This window comes from Dipodomys spectabilis, unplaced genomic scaffold, assembly GCF_019054845.1.
Source record: "Dipodomys spectabilis isolate Male_0828 unplaced genomic scaffold, ASM1905484v1 ptg000136l, whole genome shotgun sequence".
Lineage (NCBI taxonomy): Eukaryota > Metazoa > Chordata > Mammalia > Rodentia > Heteromyidae > Dipodomys > Dipodomys spectabilis.
This window is the reverse complement of record NW_024870813.1, coordinates 12,517,653-12,539,401: the sequence shown is the minus strand read 5'-3', so window position 1 is coordinate 12,539,401 and position 21,749 is coordinate 12,517,653. Positions and strand designations below refer to the sequence as shown.

At 38.5% G+C, this 21,749-nt stretch overlaps 1 protein-coding gene and 1 non-coding gene across 2 annotated transcripts in view; one reads left to right on the top strand and one right to left on the bottom strand.

The window, feature by feature from the left end:
• Micu1 (mitochondrial calcium uptake 1) overlaps window positions 1-21,749 on the bottom strand; it is a 157,139-nt gene that overhangs the window by 43,938 nt on the left and 91,452 nt on the right. Inside the window, exons 7-8 of the mRNA XM_042690321.1 lie at window positions 20,312-20,394; window positions 18,347-18,544 (exon numbers count right to left, since the gene is read on the bottom strand). Coding sequence (XP_042546255.1) covers window positions 18,347-18,544; window positions 20,312-20,394 — 281 coding nt within the window. The remainder of the gene's footprint in view (window positions 1-18,346; window positions 18,545-20,311; window positions 20,395-21,749) is intronic.
• Window positions 9,702-9,807, top strand: LOC122116609. Its single transcript, XR_006148996.1, has one exon. It is a non-coding gene; the product is annotated as a U6 spliceosomal RNA (small nuclear RNA).

Sequence of the window (21,749 nt, the reverse complement as noted above, 5' to 3'; positions counted from 1 at the left end):
GAAAATGGCACGATCTTCTGTAACATATTTACCAGCTAACATTGGCAGACAGAGGCAAATTTCAAATATTAAAAGCTATCTTGTACCTAGGGGTTGGCATATACTAATTATAGCTTAGCAGTATCCATTTATTAAAATCATGTACCTTTTCTTCTGCTTTCAGATCTGCCATCATGAGTCCTCTAACAGATGGAGCAGTGACTGCATGGGAAGGGTCCTTTTTGTGAATCATCTCTAAAAGGAGGTTTAGAGGGGACTGAAAGTCTATGTCCCATTATGCAAGATTGAAATGAAATATGTTTCAGTAGGCAGAGTGGGCTCCTGGGCACAGTTGACAAAGTATATGGACAATCTGATTAGCTTTGGTGAGTTAATGACTGCATGTTCAAATAAATGGACCTCATATATTTGTTGGATCAAACAACTCAACCATTTATTATTTCTCTGGCAGAAATTGTACACAAAACCACATTAACATCATGTCTGAGACTATGCATACTCACAGATGAGGAAAAATAAAGAGATGGTTCCCGCCGCTATCATAACTGTGTCTCATCATAAAGATATATATATGTTAAAAGTGACTATAAAACTTAATTTGGATCCACAGTTAAAAAAAGAGTATACCACAGCATTCTTTAAGACAATCTTGGAGATATTTTAGAAAAGTTTTAACTAGCCTCTTTTGGTAGAGAGAAGAAAAAAATAGTCATGAGTTCTTTGAGGTATATGACATGATCAATAAACTGACAAGTATAATTTCCTGAGCACTGGAAAAACCCCAGCATTACGTTAGATCCAACTTTAAAAAGGATCTCAGCCAGACACACATTTATTTAATGGGAAATGTTGAGCTTTATGAAAATTTTCCTTCAGTGGAAGCCATTAGGGGAATTCTTGATGGGCAGCAGTTTAGGTAGTTTAGTAGTTAGGTAGTTTTTTTTTAGTTAGTACTACAGATGGGTAAGGTAAGAGTATACATCTAAATTGAAAATTAGTTAAGGGCTGGATCAAGCAGTAGCTAGTTTCTGCTTTAAAGTTCACTAGCCCAAAAAAATAAATAATTTCAGATACCCCAAAAGCAGTCATTAAATGATACTTTATTCAAATGTTTTAGTAAGTTATCACATTCTTGTAAGTTATCATGTCCATCACAAGAACACAAATCCTTAAATTTGGAGTTAAAAAGGAATCTACTGGGTTTTAAACACACTGTTAATGTATCACACTAGTATTGGATATAAACTATTGCAGAAAAACTACAAGGTACTTTCATAAGGGGTAAATTTCAAAGTAATCTTGGCATTTCCCTCAATTTGAAAGAATGAATTACATATTTGAAAACCTAACACACCATATTGTTCTGGTTGTAAAATGACATTTGTCCAAAATGCCCAAATACTTCGGCTACTAATGGCAACAATAAACCACAAGACATAATATAATAGGGACTAAACCTTTATTCCTGAAAAAAATCCAAATTCTAGACACTTAGAGGCACCTTTTGGGTCAACTCAAAAGCTCCTTACAAGGATGAAGTTCTCTGAAGAAAGGAGTGGCTGAGTCTGGGACACAGCAAGCACTTGGGCTGTTGTATTATTAGCACATATAGCTGGGTGTCTGGTGATACAGGGAGAAATTATGATGTACATAGTAAGTACAGAACTCTTCCTGGGAAGCCAGCATCTTCCAGCAGTGACAGGGAAGTATGTACACCTCGGTTCCCCCATTCAATAAGAAGCATGCAACTTTGAGCAGCAGTGCAGCTGATATAGAAAAGCAATGAAGCATCTAAAATAAAATCACCATTAGATGGAAAGAGAAACTGCTGGGAAAGAGAGGGATGGTGCATCATGAGACAGCAGTATTGGAGACAGCTTGTCATTGGAGCTAGTGTTGGCACAGCTCTCTTAAGGGAAATCTTGTACCCTAGGGATAACCCCCAATGATCACCTACTAATATTCACACCCTTGTCTAGTCTCCTCCCAATGGTCCAGGATTGTTCTGTGCTACCAAAAGAATACCAGAAGTGATGGCTGACATAGAAAGAGGTACACAGAGTAAGCAACTGAAGCCTATAACTTCCTGCCTACAGCCACACAATGAACTTTAGGGGAGCTTCAGACAAGTGGAGTTTCCACTGGACTACACAGTGGGCTGACATCTGAACTACAATCTTATCAGAGTCAGTTTGAACCACTCAACTAGTTTGAATGGATTCCTATTCTTTAGAAATTATATGGTATGTTTGTTGTTTTAAGCTGACAAAAAAAATGGACTGACACCTTCTAGTGCAATAATTTCAATACATCTAATTTATTTTTCTAGTTAGACATACTGGAACTCACTAATTTAAGGTTAATCAGGGTAACTTTTTAAATATTTAACTAATACAGAATTGTATTGCTTAGCTTTAGAAGAGAGGAGCTAGAAGCTGCTGTATTTCTTACAGAAAAAACCACTACAGCCTGAACTAGAGCCTACTAATGTTGGTACCAATACCAGAGCTGGGCCACAGCTTCAGCTACATCTCCTTGGACAAGAGCAGCTATTAAATTATATTAACTCTGTTAACTTTAACTCACCCTAGATAACATTTTATGAGTGAAAGAGAGAGAAAGAGAGAGAGAGAGAGAGAGAGAGAGAGAGAGAGAGAGAGAGAGCATATAGCCGGTTACTGGTGGCTATAACCTAGCTATTCAGGAAGCTGAGATCTGAATTTTGAAGTTCAAAGCTAACTTGGGCAGGAAAGTCCATAAGGCTCTTCTTTCCAACTAACCACCAGAAAACAGCCAGAAGTGGAACTTTGGCTCAAGTGGTGGAGCACCAGCCTTGAGTGGAAAAAGCTAAGTCCCTGAGTTCAAGCCCTAGTACTGGCACAAGGAAAACAACAACAACAAAAAAAGGAAGCATACAATAATTATCACCATTGCTTAGAAAAATCACAAGTGGGTAAGATAATTTCAATATTGCAATTAAGATGCTTTCAGAATTTCTCTTTGCCAGCCTTAATAGCACAGAATCCATGAATCATTTCTATAATGAAAGAATAGCGGCATATTAATATCTCTCATAAATGATGGCAGCAACATTTTGTATTGACAATTTTATTTATAATACCCAATAAGGAGAAAGTAACCAATCTTAATCCTGTATTCACGGAAAAAAACTTCAGATTCTTCTGTAATTTCTTATCTGCTTACAGTGTTGCTCCATCTGGGTTCAATCGATTTTCCTGTCTCAGCCTACTAAGTAGCTGGAACTACAGGCACATGCTATTGCTCTTGGCTCTTCCTTAACTTCTAATATCATGCATCATAATATAAGTACATGGAAAATATTATCCTAATATCTCAGTGATGGATATCTTCCAGCACAATAAATTCAGCACACTTCATTTATTTTCTTGTTGAATATACTGTAAATTGCTGACTTGGGATTAAAAATCTAATCAACCTAATGACTATGAGGTTAGTAATTTTCTGGAAGTTTTTCCAAACATTAAAGGTTACAAAGCTGCAAAGACCATTAAGAATGGACAGAGATGCCAGGAAATAAGGTCATGGATTCTACTCTTTCCTCTTGTAATAAAAATAATGAAAATGCAGGAGGCAGCAGTCATCTTTGGGAAGCGCTCTGTGGAGAAGTGCAGTGGTCCACCCCCAAATGAAGGAGCGAGTGCAAGTCTTGCATGACACAGATTATGCCTGGGTGCCTTTTTTTTTTTACCTCTTTTTACCCTTTTGAGGTAGGTATTATCTCAACTGTACAAAACAAATTAAAAGACTCCTGAGGTGGCAGAGGTAAAATTCAAATATAGACCCATTAAAAAATACAAGCTGGGAGCAGTGGCTCACACCTATAATTCTAGCTACTTAGGAGGTAGAGATTGGGGGATTACATTTAGAAGCCAGACTGGGCTAAAAGCAGTTCTCAAGACTCTATCTTAATGAATGGCTGGGTATGGTAGCATTCACCTGTCATCCAACTATGGCAGTGAGCATAAAAAAGAGTATTTTAGTACAGGCTGGCCCAGATATAAAATGAGACCCTATCTTAAAAAAAAAAACAACAACCAAAGCCAAGTGCGAGTGGCTTGTATCTGTAATCCTGGCTAGTTAGGAAGCTGAGATTTAAGGCTCGTGATTCAAAGCCAGCCAACAGCAGGAAAGGCTGTGAGATTCTTTTCTCCAGTTAAGCACCACAAAAGCCAGAAGTGGAGCTATGGCTCAAGTGGTGGAGCAGTAGCCTTGTGTGAAAAAGCTCAAATAGTGCCCAGGTCCTGAGTTTAAGCCACAATACTTGCATACATCCACATACACAAAACCAACATAAAAAGGATGGGTGGAATATCCCAAGTGATAGAATTACCTGCTTAGCAAACTCTAGGATCACCAAATAATTACAAATAACCATACTGTATACTCATTACTATTATTTTTGGTCATACTGGGGTTTGAACTCAGGGCCTCATTCTGGTCAGGCAGGTACTTCACAAGCCATACCTCCAGCCTACTTTTTTGTGCTGTTATTTTTGAGACAGGGTTTTGCTTCCTACCTAGATTGCTGGACTATAATCTGTCTAATTTAGGTTTCCTGTTCTGGATGGAAAATTAAGTGTGTACAACCATGTCCAGCTTATTTCCATTGAGATGGAATCTTGTGGACTTTTCTGAATGACTGGTCTGGAATTGTCCTCCTGGTTTAAGTCTATCAAGTAACAAGTATTATAGGCATGAGCCACTGGCATATGGATTTTGATTATTCTTAACAGAAGATTCTATAAATATAATATTTATTATGTACCTATTCCATGTTAAACATGGTCCAGAAGATAAAAAAAGTGAGCCAGTCAGACAGATCATTGCCTCATGAACCTTTGGATAGGAAAAAGAACTAATTTTAAATAGGGCCAGGGAAGGCTGTTAAGGATGTGACAAGTTGCAAACATTGCCTCTTTAAAACTCTCTCAGCTGTGCTGTCGCTTTCCTTGTTCCCTTACTCTTATGTGACACCTGTCCAGTGATCTGGTGGAGACCTACCCTCCTGAGGTTCTTCTTCTCTAGTCTGTACAACATAAATAGATGGCTATTATTCTGTCTTTTTTCTCCAGGTAAATACATGATCTGAGCGAACCCATCAATTCCTACTGCATCTTAATCCTGTATCTGTATCCCCAACTATATATTACTAGTCTGAGAGCCAAATTCAATTCTCTAACCACTTCAAGACAAAACTACTGAAATATCCCATAATACTTCAGATTCAAAAATGTCCACAACAGAATCCAGCCCTTTTCTTTCTGCAAACCTACTTCTACATTCATGATCTGAGTGAATAGCATTTCCTGGAACTCTTCTCTCTTGTACCAGTTGCCAAACCCTAAAGCACCTTTTACTCAAGGTTTATAAGATCTCTTTACTGAACCCTTTTCTCTTCTCTTACTTCCTAAGACTAACATTATTTTCTTCATGGATAAATAGAATAACTATGTAATAGATATTCCTTATTTGCTGGTTTGAAGAGTGTTGTCAGAAAACATTTCTAAAAATCCAAATCCGCTCATTATTACTTCCTTGTTCAAATCTTTCAGTGGATCCCTGGAAAGCCTTGAGGATAAAGTACTCCTACCCTCCAGCTTAGCTTAAAAGGGCTTCATGACCTGGTTGCTGCCACTTGTCTTCGTTTCCCCAAAAAGCACCATCTTTGTGTCCTTCCCCTCCTCCTTTTTTTTTGGGTCTGGTTGTGTGCCTGAACTCTGAAGAGCTGTCCCTCAGCTTTTCAGCTCAAGGCTAGCGCTCTACCACTTGAGCCACAGCGCCACTTCCAGTTTTTTTTTCTGCTTATGTGGTGCTGAGGAATCGAACCCAGGGCCTCATGCATGCAAGGCAAGCGCTCTACCACTGAGCCACCTTCCCAGCACCCCCTCCTCTTTTTTTGTGTGTGTGGAAGTCTTAAGGCTTGCACAAAACTCATAGCCTGGGCATTGTCCCTGAGCTCAAGGCTAGTGCTCTAACACTTTGAGCCAGAGTCATTTCCAGTTTTTTTTTTTTAATTTGTTTTGGTAGTTTTACAGACTTTCCTGCCCTGGCTGCCTTTGAACCTTGATCCTCAGATCTAAGCCTCCCGAGTAGTTAGGATTATAGGTATGAGCCACCATCACCTGGCTGAATTTATCTTTTATTCTAGAATGCATTTTTAATATTTTTTTCAGAGAACTCTCTTCTCTCTCTAATGCTAAGAAATAATTGAAGTAGTTTATATTTCATTAGGTCAAGCTTTATATGAAAAACATTCTAGCTAATGGTGAAGTGGATTATTACAAAACAAACAAGGGAGAGTGTGGGTATGGAGGAGAAATGTATTCAGTAAGGAAAATAATGAGAAATGAGAGAGACTTGACAAATAATCCTGGGCTGTTAACTGAATTCAGAGGATAATAACTTGATGTAATATATGAACCTGTAAAATGACATTTGCTCAGAATTTCAACAGGCTATATATAATGCATTATTTATTCACAAACTACTGCAAAGCTGGCTGTGGTGCCCACATTATCTAGACACCTGAGATTCCTCTAAGGCTTTCCAACAGACTAGAGGTTAAAGTTTTTTAAAAACCTTTTTTGAAGATTATAGTCTAAGGACTATAATTCTGAACATCATCTGCAGCAAAAATGGGATAAAAATAAAAAGACTTACTCAGATACCTCAGATATTAAGGTTCCTCATTTTTTTTAAATTTTAATTTTTTGGAGCTAAAGTCTTACTTTGTAGCCTAGGCAGCTCTTGAACTCATGGTCTTTCTGCCTCAACCTCCTAAGTGCTGGGATTACAGGTGTGTTCCATCACAAATTTGCACCTTTTAATGATCTCTTCAGAGCTAGTCTTGAGGGCACACAGGGTTTGTTTATTAACATAAGAACATCTAGAAGACATATCAATTCCAGGCTTGTCTGGGACAGTTAATAAGAAAGGTCATTTTCTCTATCACTCTCTCCTGGCTTCAGTCCCAGAGTTACTCAGTGCTCCCTTGCCTCTTCTCATCTTTTCTATACAAGAACAAAGAACAAATTAACCACCTTGTTCTTTAGAATGAATTCCACAGTTTGGGCTGAGTCACACAGTACCAATGCTGGGGAAATGTTCCTGAGCAATCTCCTACCCTCTTACTTCCAAGACTGATTTCTAGCTTGTAAATCAAGGCACCAGGCACTTACCTATAACACTGTTTGAGAATTCTCCTGCATTCACCTTATCTGTGTAAGCTCAGGGAAGAAAAAGGTCTTATTCTGAGTCACACAGTACCAATGCTGGGGAAATGTTCCTGAGCAATCTCCCACCCTCTTACTTCCAAGACTGATTTCTAGCTTGTAAATCAAGGCACCAGGCACTTACCTATAACACTGTTTGAGAATTCTCCTGCATTCACCTTATCTGTGTAAGCTCAGGGAAGAAAAAGGTCTTACTCATTTTTGTATCCTCAATACTTAACACAGTTCCTGGAAAGCTTGGGTAAATTAGGTGTCAGATTGCCAGGAGTCAAATTTCAGCCCTTCCGTATGAGTAGGCTTGTGGGCAAGCAGTTTAACCTCATTGTGCCTCAGTTTCCTTATTCACTAACTGTGAATAATAAAGAATAGCAACTTCCCACAGCACTGGGACATCAATGAGAATGTACACAAAGCACTTAGAAGAGTGGCTGATTTATGAAAATCTCTTCAGAAAGTAGGCTAGTATTTTCACTCTTCAGTGTACACTCAGAATCTTGTAAAATGCTTGAGACTGCTAGATTTACACCTGTGCATGTGGAATCACCTTCCTTTAATTTACTTTCCCCACGCTGCACTGCAACTCTATTGTAAGCTAAATATTCTCTGGTCTGGGTTGAAAATTTTAAACATCTCCTTATTCTGAATTCTAAGTAAATGGTCTGTGAACTTTTAAAATATCAGCACAGAGCTCATTCATAAACTGAGAAGCACCTTGTGTTCTACTGAAATAGGACTGCTAAGACTATTTGAATGATAGATTCAGGAAAAGTGTTCCCTGGAGAAAGATCAAATCTTCATGATTTATTTATAAGCTCCCCTTTTTGTCTTGTGGCTAGTTTAAAAAGAGCTAAGAATGCAACCTTAAAGATATTGAACGACAGGAAACCCCTGAAAATTACCAAGGATCAAAGATATTACTAACCTAGGATTGACTTTGGAAATGCAAAGTTATCTGCAAATTAAGGAAAACCTTCAGTCTCTAACAGTTTTGTGTACTTTAATGATTAATCTAAAAGGTTAGATTTAGAAGTGTGTGCATGTGAGTGTGTGTGTGTGCGCACGCACGCGCACACCAGTCATAAGGCTTGAACTCAGGGTCTGGGTGCTGACATTGAGTTTCTTTTGCTAAAGGCCAGTGCTCTACCACTTGAGCCACAGCTCTACTTCTGGCTTTTTTGGTAGTTTACTGGAGATAAGAGTCTCATGGCAGGGTGGGGGAGTGTAGTTGTGGAGGTGGGAGGGAAGGGATGATAGGGAAAAACAAAGGAGGAGGCAAAAATGCTTGATAAGAAATGTACTTATTACCTTGCTCACATAACTGTAACCCCTCTGTACAGTATTTTCACAATAAAAAGCTTATTTAAAAAAAGAGTCTTATGGACCTTCCTGCCCAGGCTGGCTTTGAATCACAGTCCTCAGGTCTCAGCCTTCTGAGTAGCTAGGATTACAGCGTGAGCCACAAGTACCCAGCCAAGAATTTTATTTTTGCAACCAAATTTGAAAGTTGTAATTTACTAGCAAGAAATTGTGTTATTATTGTTATTATAATAGTTTTTTAAATATACTTAGATTGTTAAAGTTATAGGATGAGAAAGTAACCTTTAATAAACTTTTCTATTGGTTCCTCCAAAGTTCAAGTTAAAAACATCCAAAAATGGTACAAGAAACTGTCAATTTATTACTATCCATATTCTGCTTTATAGATGCAAAAACAAGAATAAAACCAAAGGAAATCCCAATGAACATTCCATTAAGTTTCTTGGATTTAATGTAGAGTCAGTTCTCATCACTGAATTTACAGAATAGAGTCATTTTTCCAGAAAATAAAACAAATGAAACAAAACTGGGCTGTGAGGCTTCTTGAAATTTCTAGCACTAGCAGTGTCTGGTTAAAAGTCTTTTTGCCTCTAATCTCCTTTTCCATAATCATTTCACCAGGAAAGGAGCTGAAGCCTGTCCTTTCACCCAGGGCATCATGGCCCTCGACATAAGGCCAACATCGACTCAAAGATACCAGCTTGATGGTTTAAAGAGTAGGTGATTCTAGAGTTTCCTTTGGCATTTTACATCAGCTGTAGTTACAAGTTTGTTTTTTTTTTAAAGCTTTTTAATGGGTATGGCAGCACACATCTGTATTCCTAGTTATTTCAAAGGCAAAGACAAGAGAATTTGTGGTTTGAGGCCTGATCAGGTAAACTAATGTGGCACACATTTTTCATGTCACATATGGAGGAGGCTGAGACTAGGAGAACTGTGGTGTGGACCCGTGTGGAAAAAGTTGGTGAGACCCCCATGTTAACTTAAGAAGCTAGGCATGCTGGTTCATACCTGCCACCTGATCTATGGTGGATAGGATAAGTAGGAGTATTAAGGTCCAGGCCTGCCCCAGTTTAAAGCAAAACCCTATCTCAAAAATAATGAGGTCATGTGCTTACTTCAGCAGCACATATCTAAAATTAGAACCATACAAAGAAGATTAGCATGGGCTCTGCACAAAGATGCCACGCAAATTCATGAAGCGTTCCATATATCTAAAGAAAAAGACTTTGAGGAAACAGCAAAAGGAACACAAAAACAGAGTGAAGAAAGTCAGAGGGACTGCACAGGCCAATGTTGGAGCTGGCAAAAAGCCAAAGGAATAAAGATCCTGCAGTGACTTGACCTGAGGTGATGATGAATTTTATATGAAGGGATTAATAAATGGTAAAAACCTTCAAAAAAATAATGAGGGCAAAAAGGTCTGGAGGTATGGCTCAAGAAGTAGAGCACATGCCTAGCAGGCAGGAAGCTCTGAGTTTAGACCTTAGAACAACCAAATTAAAAAAAAAAAGACTTGGAGGAATAGCTCAAGGAATAGTGTTTACTATGCACATGCAAGGTCTTGGGTCCAATCTTCAGTACTGGGGAAAATTCTTTTTAACCCTCTCTTGGGCTGGGTGGTAGAACACTTTCATAGTATGTGCCAGGATTTGGATCTAACACCCAGCATAAAACAAAAAAGAAAAAGAAATTAACTTTTTTTTATATGTGTATTTGTGTGTGTGTGTGTGTGTGTGTGTGTGTGTGTGTGTGTGTGTCTGTTGGTCCCGGGGCTTGAACTCAGGGCCTGGGTCCTGTCCCTGAGCTTTTCTTTTCCTCATCCTCCTCTTTTCTCCTCCTCCTTCTTCTTCCTCTTCTTCCTCCTCTTCTTTTTCTCCTTCTTCTTCTTCCTCCTCCTCCTCCTCTTTTTTTTTTTCTCTCTCAACAGTAATGCTCTACCACTTGAGCCACAGCTCTACTTCTGACTTTTTGGGAGTTCACTGGATGTAAGAGTCTCACGGACTTCCTTCCCAGGCTGGCTTCAAACTGAGATCCTCAAATCTCAGCATCCTGAATAGCTAGGCTTTGCAGGTATAAGTCACCAGCACCTAACAGAAATTAACCCTTTTATAACTCTTATTCTTTTGCTCTACTCTTATTGACAGGTGATAATAATTAGCATAGCCTTTGTACCTCCCTTTTATTCTTCTTCATTGAGCAAATAGTTAATTTCAATATTTCCTTTGAAGACTAGTACTATAAGACAATCTTCATTATTCTTTGAATTGGGTCTAATTTACTTTCAGATAATTGATACTCATGCCTACTTATAATGTGACAATGTGATTGCAATTGTTTATGGACTCCAGCTTACTTCCCAGGTTCTTTGTTGTAGATGTTTGAGTTAGACTCTTCCTTTTTATATAAATTAGTTTCTACTTTTCTTTGACATGACAGCTTCTTTTTTTCCCATCTTGCCCCAAATTAAAATTTTCAAAGAATTTTCTATTACCTTTCATTTTAACTGACATCTTACTTGCTACAGTCTTCAAGAAGTCAATGAATATATTAATTGGAACTAAATGTGGCACCTGTCTCCAAGGAACTCAATTCAGTTGTTCTTGGTAGCCTTAGAAGGAATTGTTAATAATCTCAGGAGATTTATAAACTAACTTTGTATTCTTTTTTTTTTCTGGTCTTGAGACTTGAACTCAGGGCCTAGGAACTGTCCCTGGGCTTCTCTGTACTCAAGGCTAGAGCTCTACCATTTGAGCCACAGCACCACTTCCAGCTTTTTTTTTTTGAGTAGTTTATTGGAGATAAGAGTCTCACAGGAAAGTTTTTGCCCAGGCTGGCTTTGAACTATGATCCTCAGAGCTCAGCCTTCTGAGTAACTAGGATTACAGGTGTGAGCCACCATCGTCAGGTCAGTTTGGTATTTTTGTTGGTTGTGGGGCTTGAACTCTGGGCCTGGGCGCTGTCCCTCAGCTCTTCAGCTCAAGCCTAGCACTCTACCATTTGAGCCACAATGCCACTTCCAGCTTTTTCTGTTTATGTGGTGCTGAGGAATTGAATCCAGGGCCTCATGCATGCAAGGCAAGCACTCTACCACTGAGCCACCTTCCCAGCCCCCATCTCTGTATTCTTAAAATGTTGTTTTAAATCAATTTTTGTTTTATATTCTCAGATAAAGGAAGGAGGGTAGAATAAAATAATGATCAGAACTAGGTATTAAAGCATTGAAAAATCAACATGTTAATAATTATATAGAGTTAAATGGCTAGGTTTGGTAATATAAGCATTAAAGTATAAGGCATTTCTTCTGAGTCATACATGGCAAAAAGCTGGAGGAAAGTGGTGCTAGAGAAGACAGATTCTGGATATGCAAGAAATTTGGCCATTTTCTATTCCTAAAGTTAAAAACAATTTTTTTTCAGTTTCCAAAAAGTCAAGCACAGCTGGGCACTGCCTGTATTCCTAGCTATTCAAGAGGCTGAGATGCAAGGATCATGTATCAAAGCCAGCTTGTGAGACTCTTATCTCCAATAAACCACTAGAAAACAGGAAGTGGCACTGTAGCTCAAGTGGTAGGTAGAGTGCTCATCTTGAGCTGAGATGCTGAGGGACAGTGCCCAGGCCCAAAGTTCAAGCTCCATGACCAACCCCCACCCCCACCTCCAAAAAAAAAATCAAGCACAGAAACCACATCTCAGACTAAAAGTAAACAATGAATCAAGTGAAGAACAGAAACAATTTAGTTTTGTTGTTGTTGTTGGTGGTGGTGGTGGTCATGGGGCTTGAACTCTGGGCCGGGCACTGTCTCTTAGCTCTTCAGCTCAAGCCTAACACTCTACCACTTGAGCCACAGCACCACTTTTGGTTTTCTGGTGGTTAATTGGAGATCGGAGTCTCATGGACTTTACTGCCCAGGCTGACTTTGAACCGTGATCCTCAGATCTCAGCCTCCTGAGTAGCTAGGATTATAGGCGTGAGCCACTGGTGCACAGCTGAAACAGTTCAGTTTTAAGGGAAATGTGGGACAGACTACTTTCTGCCATAATAGTTCTGTGTGACTTTTACTTCTTTGAATTACAGTTCTTATACATGTAACATGAGCATAGTTCCACTACACTGACAGTGGGAGAATGAAAACCAGAAGGTATATAATATTTGTGAAATGCACAGTAGGCACTTGATATAATGCTCTAGATGTTTCCTTCTTTCCTGATCCCTCTGGAAATTAAGTTTGATGGATCAATGCATTTTCTTTAATCTCAAAGAAACTGTGCTGAGAACAGGATAGAAACAATGAACTAAATGGAATAATAAATCTCCTTGATCTTAAATGTTAAAGTAGATAAGGAATGAAATAAAAATAGTAAGAAAGAAGGAATGATGGAATTATAAAACCCATATGAAAGTTGTTAAGATATCATTAATCATTTCTATTTTCCTCTTGGCCTTGATATTTCATACTCAGTGAAGGGAGAAATCACCCAAACTTTCAAAAGTGAAATTAAAAGTGTTCCATAAAAACAAAAATTGCTGCCATTTTCCAGATGTTCTCTCAGAAAGCGATTTTAAAATAAATCAGAGTAAGGCTTTTCAGGCTCTTAGCTGAGATGACCTGTTTGCATGCCCACTAGATGTCTAATGTCATGGCAGAGGGGCATGCATATAGAACAAAGTGAAAAAACTTATTCACATTTTGCTTTACTGTGATAGGGCTGCCATGAAAAATGACCCAGGTGGGTGGCTTAAATTACAGATATGTATTTTCTCAGAATTCTGGAGGCTGAATGTCCAAGAACCAGGTGCTACATGGTCAGTTTCCTGCAGGTGGCTGCCCTTGGAGTGCTTCTACATGGGACTGCCTTCCTGTGCATAGACTCCTGTCTTCTTAAAGAGAAATAAGACTGGATTAGGGTCCACTCTAATGGCCTCCTTTGAAATATCACCAGGTTCAAGGCTCTTTTTCCAAATAGAGTACATCACATTCTGAGACATTTTGGAGGGGTATCATTCAGACCATAACAAAACATCATCTCATTTAGCTATATTTTACAAAGCCCTGAGAGATTAACCAATGCATCAAAAGGTCACTTAAATAGTAAGTAAAAATTTAACAAAGGCTTATAAGCAACAAAGACAATGCTTTCTGCTATCCACACTTACTCAAAGGAATGTAAATCTGTTGGGAAGACTCAGGATTGATGGATGAGACTGTAAATTGGGAAACTATGGATACAGTCATAGTATGGAGCCACACTAGTGGATTTAGGAGAATAATGACTATTAATAATAACTATTTATAGACACTAAATGATAGGCTGTATTCTTTCACATAAGTCTGCTGGTCTTCTCACGTAAGGAACTGCTAAATGGAAGACAGGACCAGTTTTGACCCCAAATGTACTGCTATATGTAGATGCAGAGACTCATGCATGAATTCCCTTATCTTCTGTATCATTGCTAATCCCACTGGCAATCCGAACAAAACATTAGTGAACTTTCAGTTCTATCACAACTCAGGGGAGTACAGAGTCCTACGCTCTCTCTCTCTATTTCACTGCTGCAGGGATAAGTCTTAGGATAGATTGTCGGGGAGATTGGCGTCTGTCTACCTTCTTGTGTTGACCTTGCATTATTTTTCAGTTTATTACAAGTTCCAAGTACCATTCAACTTTGTGGTTTACTCTCTAACCGTGTGTGTGTGTGTGTGTGTGTGTGTGTGTGTGTGTGTGCGCGCGCGCGTGCGTGCATGCATGTGTGTGTGTGTGTGTGTGTACTCTGAGCCTAATTTTTTTTTTCTTTAACTCAGGGGTTGGGCACTGTCCCTGAAATACTTTGCTCAAGGTTAATGTTCTATCACTTGAGCCAAAGCTCCATTTCTAGCTTTTTACTAGTTTTTTGGAAATGAGTCTAAAGGACTTTCATGCCTGGGCTGGCTCTGAACCGTGATTCTCAGATCTCAGCCTCCTGAGTAGCTAGGATTACAGGTATGGGCCACCAATACCAGCCTCTAACAATATTTTATGTAATATATTATCTGCTAAATTGTAATTAAAAATAATAAGTAATTCATATTCATAGATTTTGTTTCTAAAAACCAGTCTGAGTATGCTTACTAAGAATCTAGTATATGAGGGCTGGGAAGGTGGCTCAGTGGTAGAGCGCTTGTCTTGCATGCCTGAGGCCCTGGGTTCGATTCCTCAGCACCACATAAGCAAAAAGAAAAAAGCCGGAAGTGGCACTGTGGCTCAAGTGGTAGAGCGCTAGCCTTGAGCTGGCCCAGAGTTCAGGCCCCACGACCGGACCCCCCCCCCCAAAAAAAAAAAAAAGAATCTAGTATATGATTTGAAGTTTAAAACAAGCTGACACACAAAAGTGATTATATGATGTTACTACTTTCTTCTGTACTCTGAGGAATATAATCAAATATTCCTATTAGAATAGAAGCTTATCAAAGGTATAAGTTGTAACATCTCTAATATATTTTGTATATAAAAATAACCAATTCAATATAAAACAGTAAACAAAATAAAATTTGCTGCCTAAGAAGTATCTGCTTTGACACCACAGTGGAAAACTCCAAACCTGACCTCATCTGATGGGTCACAGTGAGCTGGTGTCTCACACTTGTTAATTCTAGCTACTTAGGAGGTTGAGATCTGAGGATCATGGTTCAAAGCCAGCCTGGGCAGGAAAAAGTCCATGAGACTCTTATCTCCAATCAATCAACAGAAAACTGGAAGTAGAGCTGTGGCTCAAAGCGGTAGAGTGCTAGCCTTGAGGAAAAGAGAGGGAGAGGGCACAGGCCCTGAGTTCAAGCCTCTTGACTGACCAGAAAAAAAATTAGGCTCAGGGTATGTATAGTGTATATAAAAATTAATTTTGTGCTTAGACTGGGTCTCTCCCAGTCTAAGTTATCTCTAAAGGATCTCATTATATACCTGAAAATATTCCAAAATAAAAATTCAAAGCCCCAAACCACTTTTGGCTCCAAACATTTTGAGTAGGGAAATTCAACCTCCATACATTTCCAAATAAAGTTCTAGAAGACTAATGCTTAAATGTTCTAAAATGCATTATTTTTCTCCAATTTGTGAAATTCTATTTTGAATTATATCATCTGCAAGTTTGATGAGGTAAGGTTATTGGTAAAGCCCACAGTACTAAAGACAAAAATTTCTATTTATAATCAAATGAAAGTAAAATGTCAACTGAGGTATGATTGATTTCATTTTCTTTTTGGTCCGGGTGTTGTCCCTCAGCTCTTCAGCTCAAGGCTAGCACTCTACCACTTGAGACACAGCGCCACTTCTGGCTTTTTTCTTTTTGCTTATGTGGTGCTGAGGAATCGAACCCAGGGCCTCAGGCATGCAAGGCAAGCGCTCTACCACTGAGCCACCTTCCCAGCCCCTAATTTCATTTTCTTTCTTTTTTTTTTTTGGGTCCGGTCATGGGGCCTGAACTCTGGGCCTGGGCGCTGTCCCTCAGCTCTTCAGCTCAAGGCTAGCGCTCTACCGCTTGAGCCACAGCGCCACTTCCGGCTTTTTTCTTTTTGCTTATGTGGTGCTGAGGAATCGAACCCAGGGCCTCGAGCATGCAAGGCAAGAACTCTACCACTGAGCCACCTTCCCAGCCCTTAATTTCATTTTCTGATTAAATGAGAGCTGAGTAGATAGCTATTTTGCTTCAATTATTGTTGAAGTCTTCTCAGTGAATTACTAGACTTCACACAGTGGAGAAAAATCACTGACATGGAAGCACTTAGCCACCTTTCCTCAGGCTTGCTTAGTGCTGCGCAACTGGAAGTATTTCTCCAGCAGAGCTAAGGCAATTAGAGTAGGGGAGCTGCAGGGCTCTTCCATGTAGTAACGTTTATGGTCCTACAGCTTTTGCCACTTATTATAGGAAGCTTTGTTGAATCATAGAAATCCAATACTTTTATGTAAATTCTATGAATATTATATAATTTTCAAAAACAAGTATAAAGGCACATTTCCAAGTTCATTCCGAGTTTCAGTATTATTCATCCTTCTAGCTTTTCCCAGCTTATGAACATCAAGGAGCATTTTTTTTTTTTTGGCCATGGGGCTTGAACTCGGGACCTGGGTGCTGTCCATGAGTTCTTTTGCTCAAGGCTAGCACTCTACCACTTTGAGCCATAGCTCCACTTTTGGTTTTTGAGTAGTTTATTGTACATAAGACTCTCATGAACTTTCCTGCCTGGGCTGGCTTTGAACCACTAACCTCATAGCTCAGCTGCCTGAGTAGCTAGGATTACAGGTTAAGCTACCAGTGCCTGGCTTTTGTGAAGTCTGAACAAAATATGGCAATTTTAGGTTTGGATTCCATTTTGTCCGGGAACTGTGTCAGTAACTCCCTCCCCTTGAGCCCAAATTCCAGGAACTACACCCTTTATGGAAAATTCCACTAACCACAGCTAATCAGCAGATAACAGGAAAAAGACCATCTGTTCTAGCCAATCATTTCAAAGAGCATCAACCCCATGAACCAGCCAATCCCAGTACCTGGTCGGGTCCAGCCACTGGTTATACTAATCATCTTTTAGAATTATTTTATGATTTTCCTGCAGTGTGATATGATTTGTTAAGCGTTGCAGTGACACATAGAAGTCTCTAAAAACCCTATAAGAGGAAGGATGGGGCGTTCAACTCTGACCCGCTATGTGAGTGATGGTTGTGAGTCTAGGCTCGAGCTTGTAATAAATGACTCTCATGTGCTTACATTGGAATTGGTTCCTTGGTGGTCTTTGGGGATCCTTATCTGGGCATAAGACTTTCAAGTAGCATTCTTATGGATAACTGGAACTCAGCTGCAATTTTTTAAACTGTCTCAGTTGAATTGAATGGGTGGGAAAACTGGAAATTTTATATAGACTCTTAGGGGGTAATGGGACAGTAAAGAAGTAACATAGACAATAAAAATGAAGCAGTGACTCCAGTATTTTCACATGTATTTAGGTAGAGTATTGAATGTTTAGAAATTCCCAACAAAATTAAGGTAGAACAAATGTTAGGAAAAGAAAGAGGTTCAGAAATATAGTGTAGTGGAATTTTCAAAATACTTAAAAAACTAGTAAATATTTTTGTTTCCAGATGAAAGTTAATATAGAATGCATATGATGTTTTGAACAGAATCAATAGCCAAACAATCTAAAACATACTTAATTTCACAAATAGACATTTCAAAAACATCAGTGTTTGGGGGTGGTATCTACAGATTGAATTGAATGATTACCTAAAATTTGAATGGAAAATTAAACTTGTAAATCTCCAAACAGCAAGACATCTTTGTAACTCTGAGCACATCCTTTTTCATTGACATTTTGTGTTTCCAGCTGTTACTACTTTTGCAAACTATACACAGAGATGTTTATTATTCCCTCTCATTTCTAGCTTCTGGTGCTCATTGCAAAGAGATATAAAACTGGGCATGTATGTTTCAGAGCAAAAACTACTCTGACCCCTATATTTTCTCCTCTAGAGGGTATCCATAGACAACAAAGATTTAGATTTAAAATCTTGACACTTTGGATTTTTAGTTTTAGAGTCACTCCTTGACAGTTTTCACAGAATATATAATTTTCTTGCCTGCTGTTGGTACAGATTACCAACTGAACAAGTTCAAATCAATCAGTTACCACAGCTGGATCTAAATGGAAAAAATGTCTCATGTAGGCACTCCTAACCCAGTGGCTCTGTGTGTATATTTGATGGACCTCCTGAAGACCAACAAGTACCTACCTCTAGCTTCAGAACGTCATGCTGAAGTTTACGCTGAAATTCAAGGAAGTTTTTGATGGTCAATTTCCCCTTGAGATCGGCTCCAAAAAAGTAGGTTGTGAGGGCTGAACACAAGCCAGACTTCAGGGTATTACCAGTAGTAGGGCGATCTCGGTGGCGCATACCCATACTGGTCTGGGAACGAATGATGCTCTGAACCTAAAACAGAATCAAATCCCCAACCAGGAAAACATTAGAGGAAAAATAAAAGCATGGAAAATAATAATAACCATTGTAGACTATGTGTGAACATCATTATCTCTTTTTAACACATGCAACAATCTTACCTAATTGGTCTTATTAAAGTCCTTACTTTATAGTGGAGAAGATGGGGGCATACAGAGTTGGATAACCTGCTTAGGGTAAAGTGGCTAGAGAAACAGCAGAACTAGGATTCTATCACAGATAACCTACCATTATAATTAGGATCCTTTAGGAAATCTCTTCAGAAAAGAGTAAGCAATTGTTTTGGGGAGGCATACAATCTCTCTCACACAACTAGGCCAATGATTAGGCTCACAATAATATCTTCTATATCTTAGTAAACTTTAAAAAATTCTATTCTTCTCACTATTGACTCTTCGGGTGTTGATGTACACCTGTCACTCCAGCTACACAAGAGGAAATAAACAGAATAAGTACAGGGGCTGGGAAGGTGGCTCAGTGGTAGAGCGCTTGCCTTGCATGCATGAGGCCCTGGGTGCGATTCCTCAGCACCACATAAGCAAAAAGAAAAAAAAAGCCGGAAGTGGCGCTGTGGCTCAAGTGGTAGAGCCTTGAGCTGAAGAGCTGAGGGACAGCGCCCAGGCCCAGAGTTCAGGGCCCACGACCGGACCACCCCCCCCCCCCAAAAAAAAAAAAAAGAAGAAGTGCAGTCTAGGCTGTCGTTGGTACAAACTCAAAACCCTGTCAGGAAACACAACTAAAGCAAAAAGGGAAGGGTGTGTATCTTAAGTTTCAGAACCTAACATGAAGTCCTGAGTTCAAACCTTAGTGCTTCCAAAGGAAAAAAAAAGTAAGAATTATTTTGTTTTTATTTTGGCAGTACTAAGTATCAAACTCAGGGCCCAAGGCCTTGCGCAGGCTAGGCAAGCACTCTATTATTGAGCTATATCCTCAGCCTCTGCATATTAAGAATGCGGTGTCAGGGAATGGCTGATTGCCTAGCTCATCTAGCTAGCAGAGTGCCATTGGAAGTCAGATGTGCCACTTCAGACCTGGCCCATAAAAACTATCCAAGTATAATTCTCCACGCTGTTTATACCTTGAAAGCCCATATGATGCTTACAGGGTCCTAATACATAAAGAGCCTGTGTTCCCTAAATCAATGCTTGGAGAACTGTATATCAATTACCCATTTTAAGGTTTATGTAAGTAGTAAAAACAAATTACCAATCAAATTACTATGTTATATATTTTACAATAGTTTAAACTATTAATCTGCAAAAGAATTTCATCTCATCAGTGATCCACTTCTTCGAACTCAAAGTCCTTACAGCTTCCTAACTAAATGTGTATTCTTTCAACACACAGTGTAATGAAGTAGAAAGAACAGAAGCTTTCAAGTTCTTCTCCAGTCTATAATTTAGTAGCTATGTCCACCTAAGCTATGTATTCAAGCCCTCTGATTCTTAGTTTCTTCATGTAGATGGTAACCAATAGTTCTTGTATTCACAGCATTTTTATGAGGATGAAAGATAATGCATACTAGTGTTCCTAGAGTAAAAAGTTTTCTACACACAGGACATTTAATAAACAATAGTCATTATTACCATTTTGATTAGATAATCAGAATATCATATATAAATCTATCACTGCTTTTGGATTTAAAAGAAGCAAAGATGAGATTACTTTCTTAAAACTTCTATTAAATCTAAGGCCCATGAAAATGTGTTTTAAATACTGAAAGAATCTTCCACAACTTACCTGTTCAAACTCCTCCATGTCTACTTCTCCATCTCCATTCAAGTCAAACATCTTGAAGGCAATTTCAAAATTTCTTTGAGGAGCTGCAAGGAAAAAAAGGAGAAACAGAGATTGGGGGTGGGGAGGGGAGAAAAATACTTAGAAGATAATTAGCCAAAAATAAATCACTTAAGAAAAATGAATAATTTGACACTAAAATATATTATCTAAGTCAGAAAATGAGCCACCAGCACCCAGAAAAACTCTAAGTTTTTGTCTTGCATTTAAATCAAGTTAGCTTTGTTTTCTTTAGTCTCTTTATTGTAAGTACAGTTATGAGTTCTAAGCAAGTTGTTCTTCCAGGAGTTCAAGCTGTTCTCTTATGCTGATTTTCTTTTTACCACTACTGCTCTGTAGTAGGACAGAAAAGCATTCTGTCAGTTATCAGCCTCATTTCAATCATGTCAGATCCATACACAAACTATTGAGCAAGGTATAACTTAAATATTAAATTAACCCTAAGCTTAAAAAACAAAATAAAAATAAGCAAAGTTTGACAAGAAGGTGAATGATGGAAGCTTCTTAGTACTTCTTTAAGAGTTCCAGGATTAATCAAAATACAATTAATACACAGTGTTCATAAACTTAAAACATGAACTTAATAGATTTCCTGCTTGACTATGCCAAGTACTCTGTTAAAGAAAATATGTTTTGGTGCTTCAAAACTATAGAACTTTAGAGAATAAATCAAAACAAGTGTTCTACATATCCTAATACCATTTTAGCTCAAAATTTGCACAGCTAATATATAGCAGAACCTGAAGCTGAACTTGGATCAACACTGACTCCAAAGCCTACAAATGTCACATTATGCTTCACTGCTTTGATATGAATTCAGAAGTACTTATGATAGATACAGAATTCTTATGCTGATACATTTTGATCTAAAAAATAAAACAACAAAATCAAAACATGACTTAGTACTTGCATCAGAGTTCCAAGCTGCTTATCTTTTAAAAGAAATTATTATTACTTAAAATTTTACTTTAGTGTAAAGGTGATGATATACAGAGGGGTTACAGTTACATAAGTTAATGAGTACATTTCTTTTCAAACAGTGTTACCCCCTCCTTTGTTTTCACCTGATGTCTCTCCCCCACCAAGTTGTAAAGTTCATTTCCAACAGTGTCTTGTGAGTATCACTGTTGCATTGGTTCACCCACTGTTTCTGTAATTTCCCTTCCCTTCCCCAAATCAGATAAACTTACATACATGACAAAAGGTATCAAAATAAAAAGCAGTGACAACAGGGAATAAACCAAAGGAATACAATGAAGTAAAGAAAGAAATAACTGAAAACAGTACACTACAAAATGAGCCTCTTCTTTCCATATCTTGGAGTTCATTTTGATTAGCATCATTTTATATGGTCTTATGTACATAGCTATTGAACTATTGT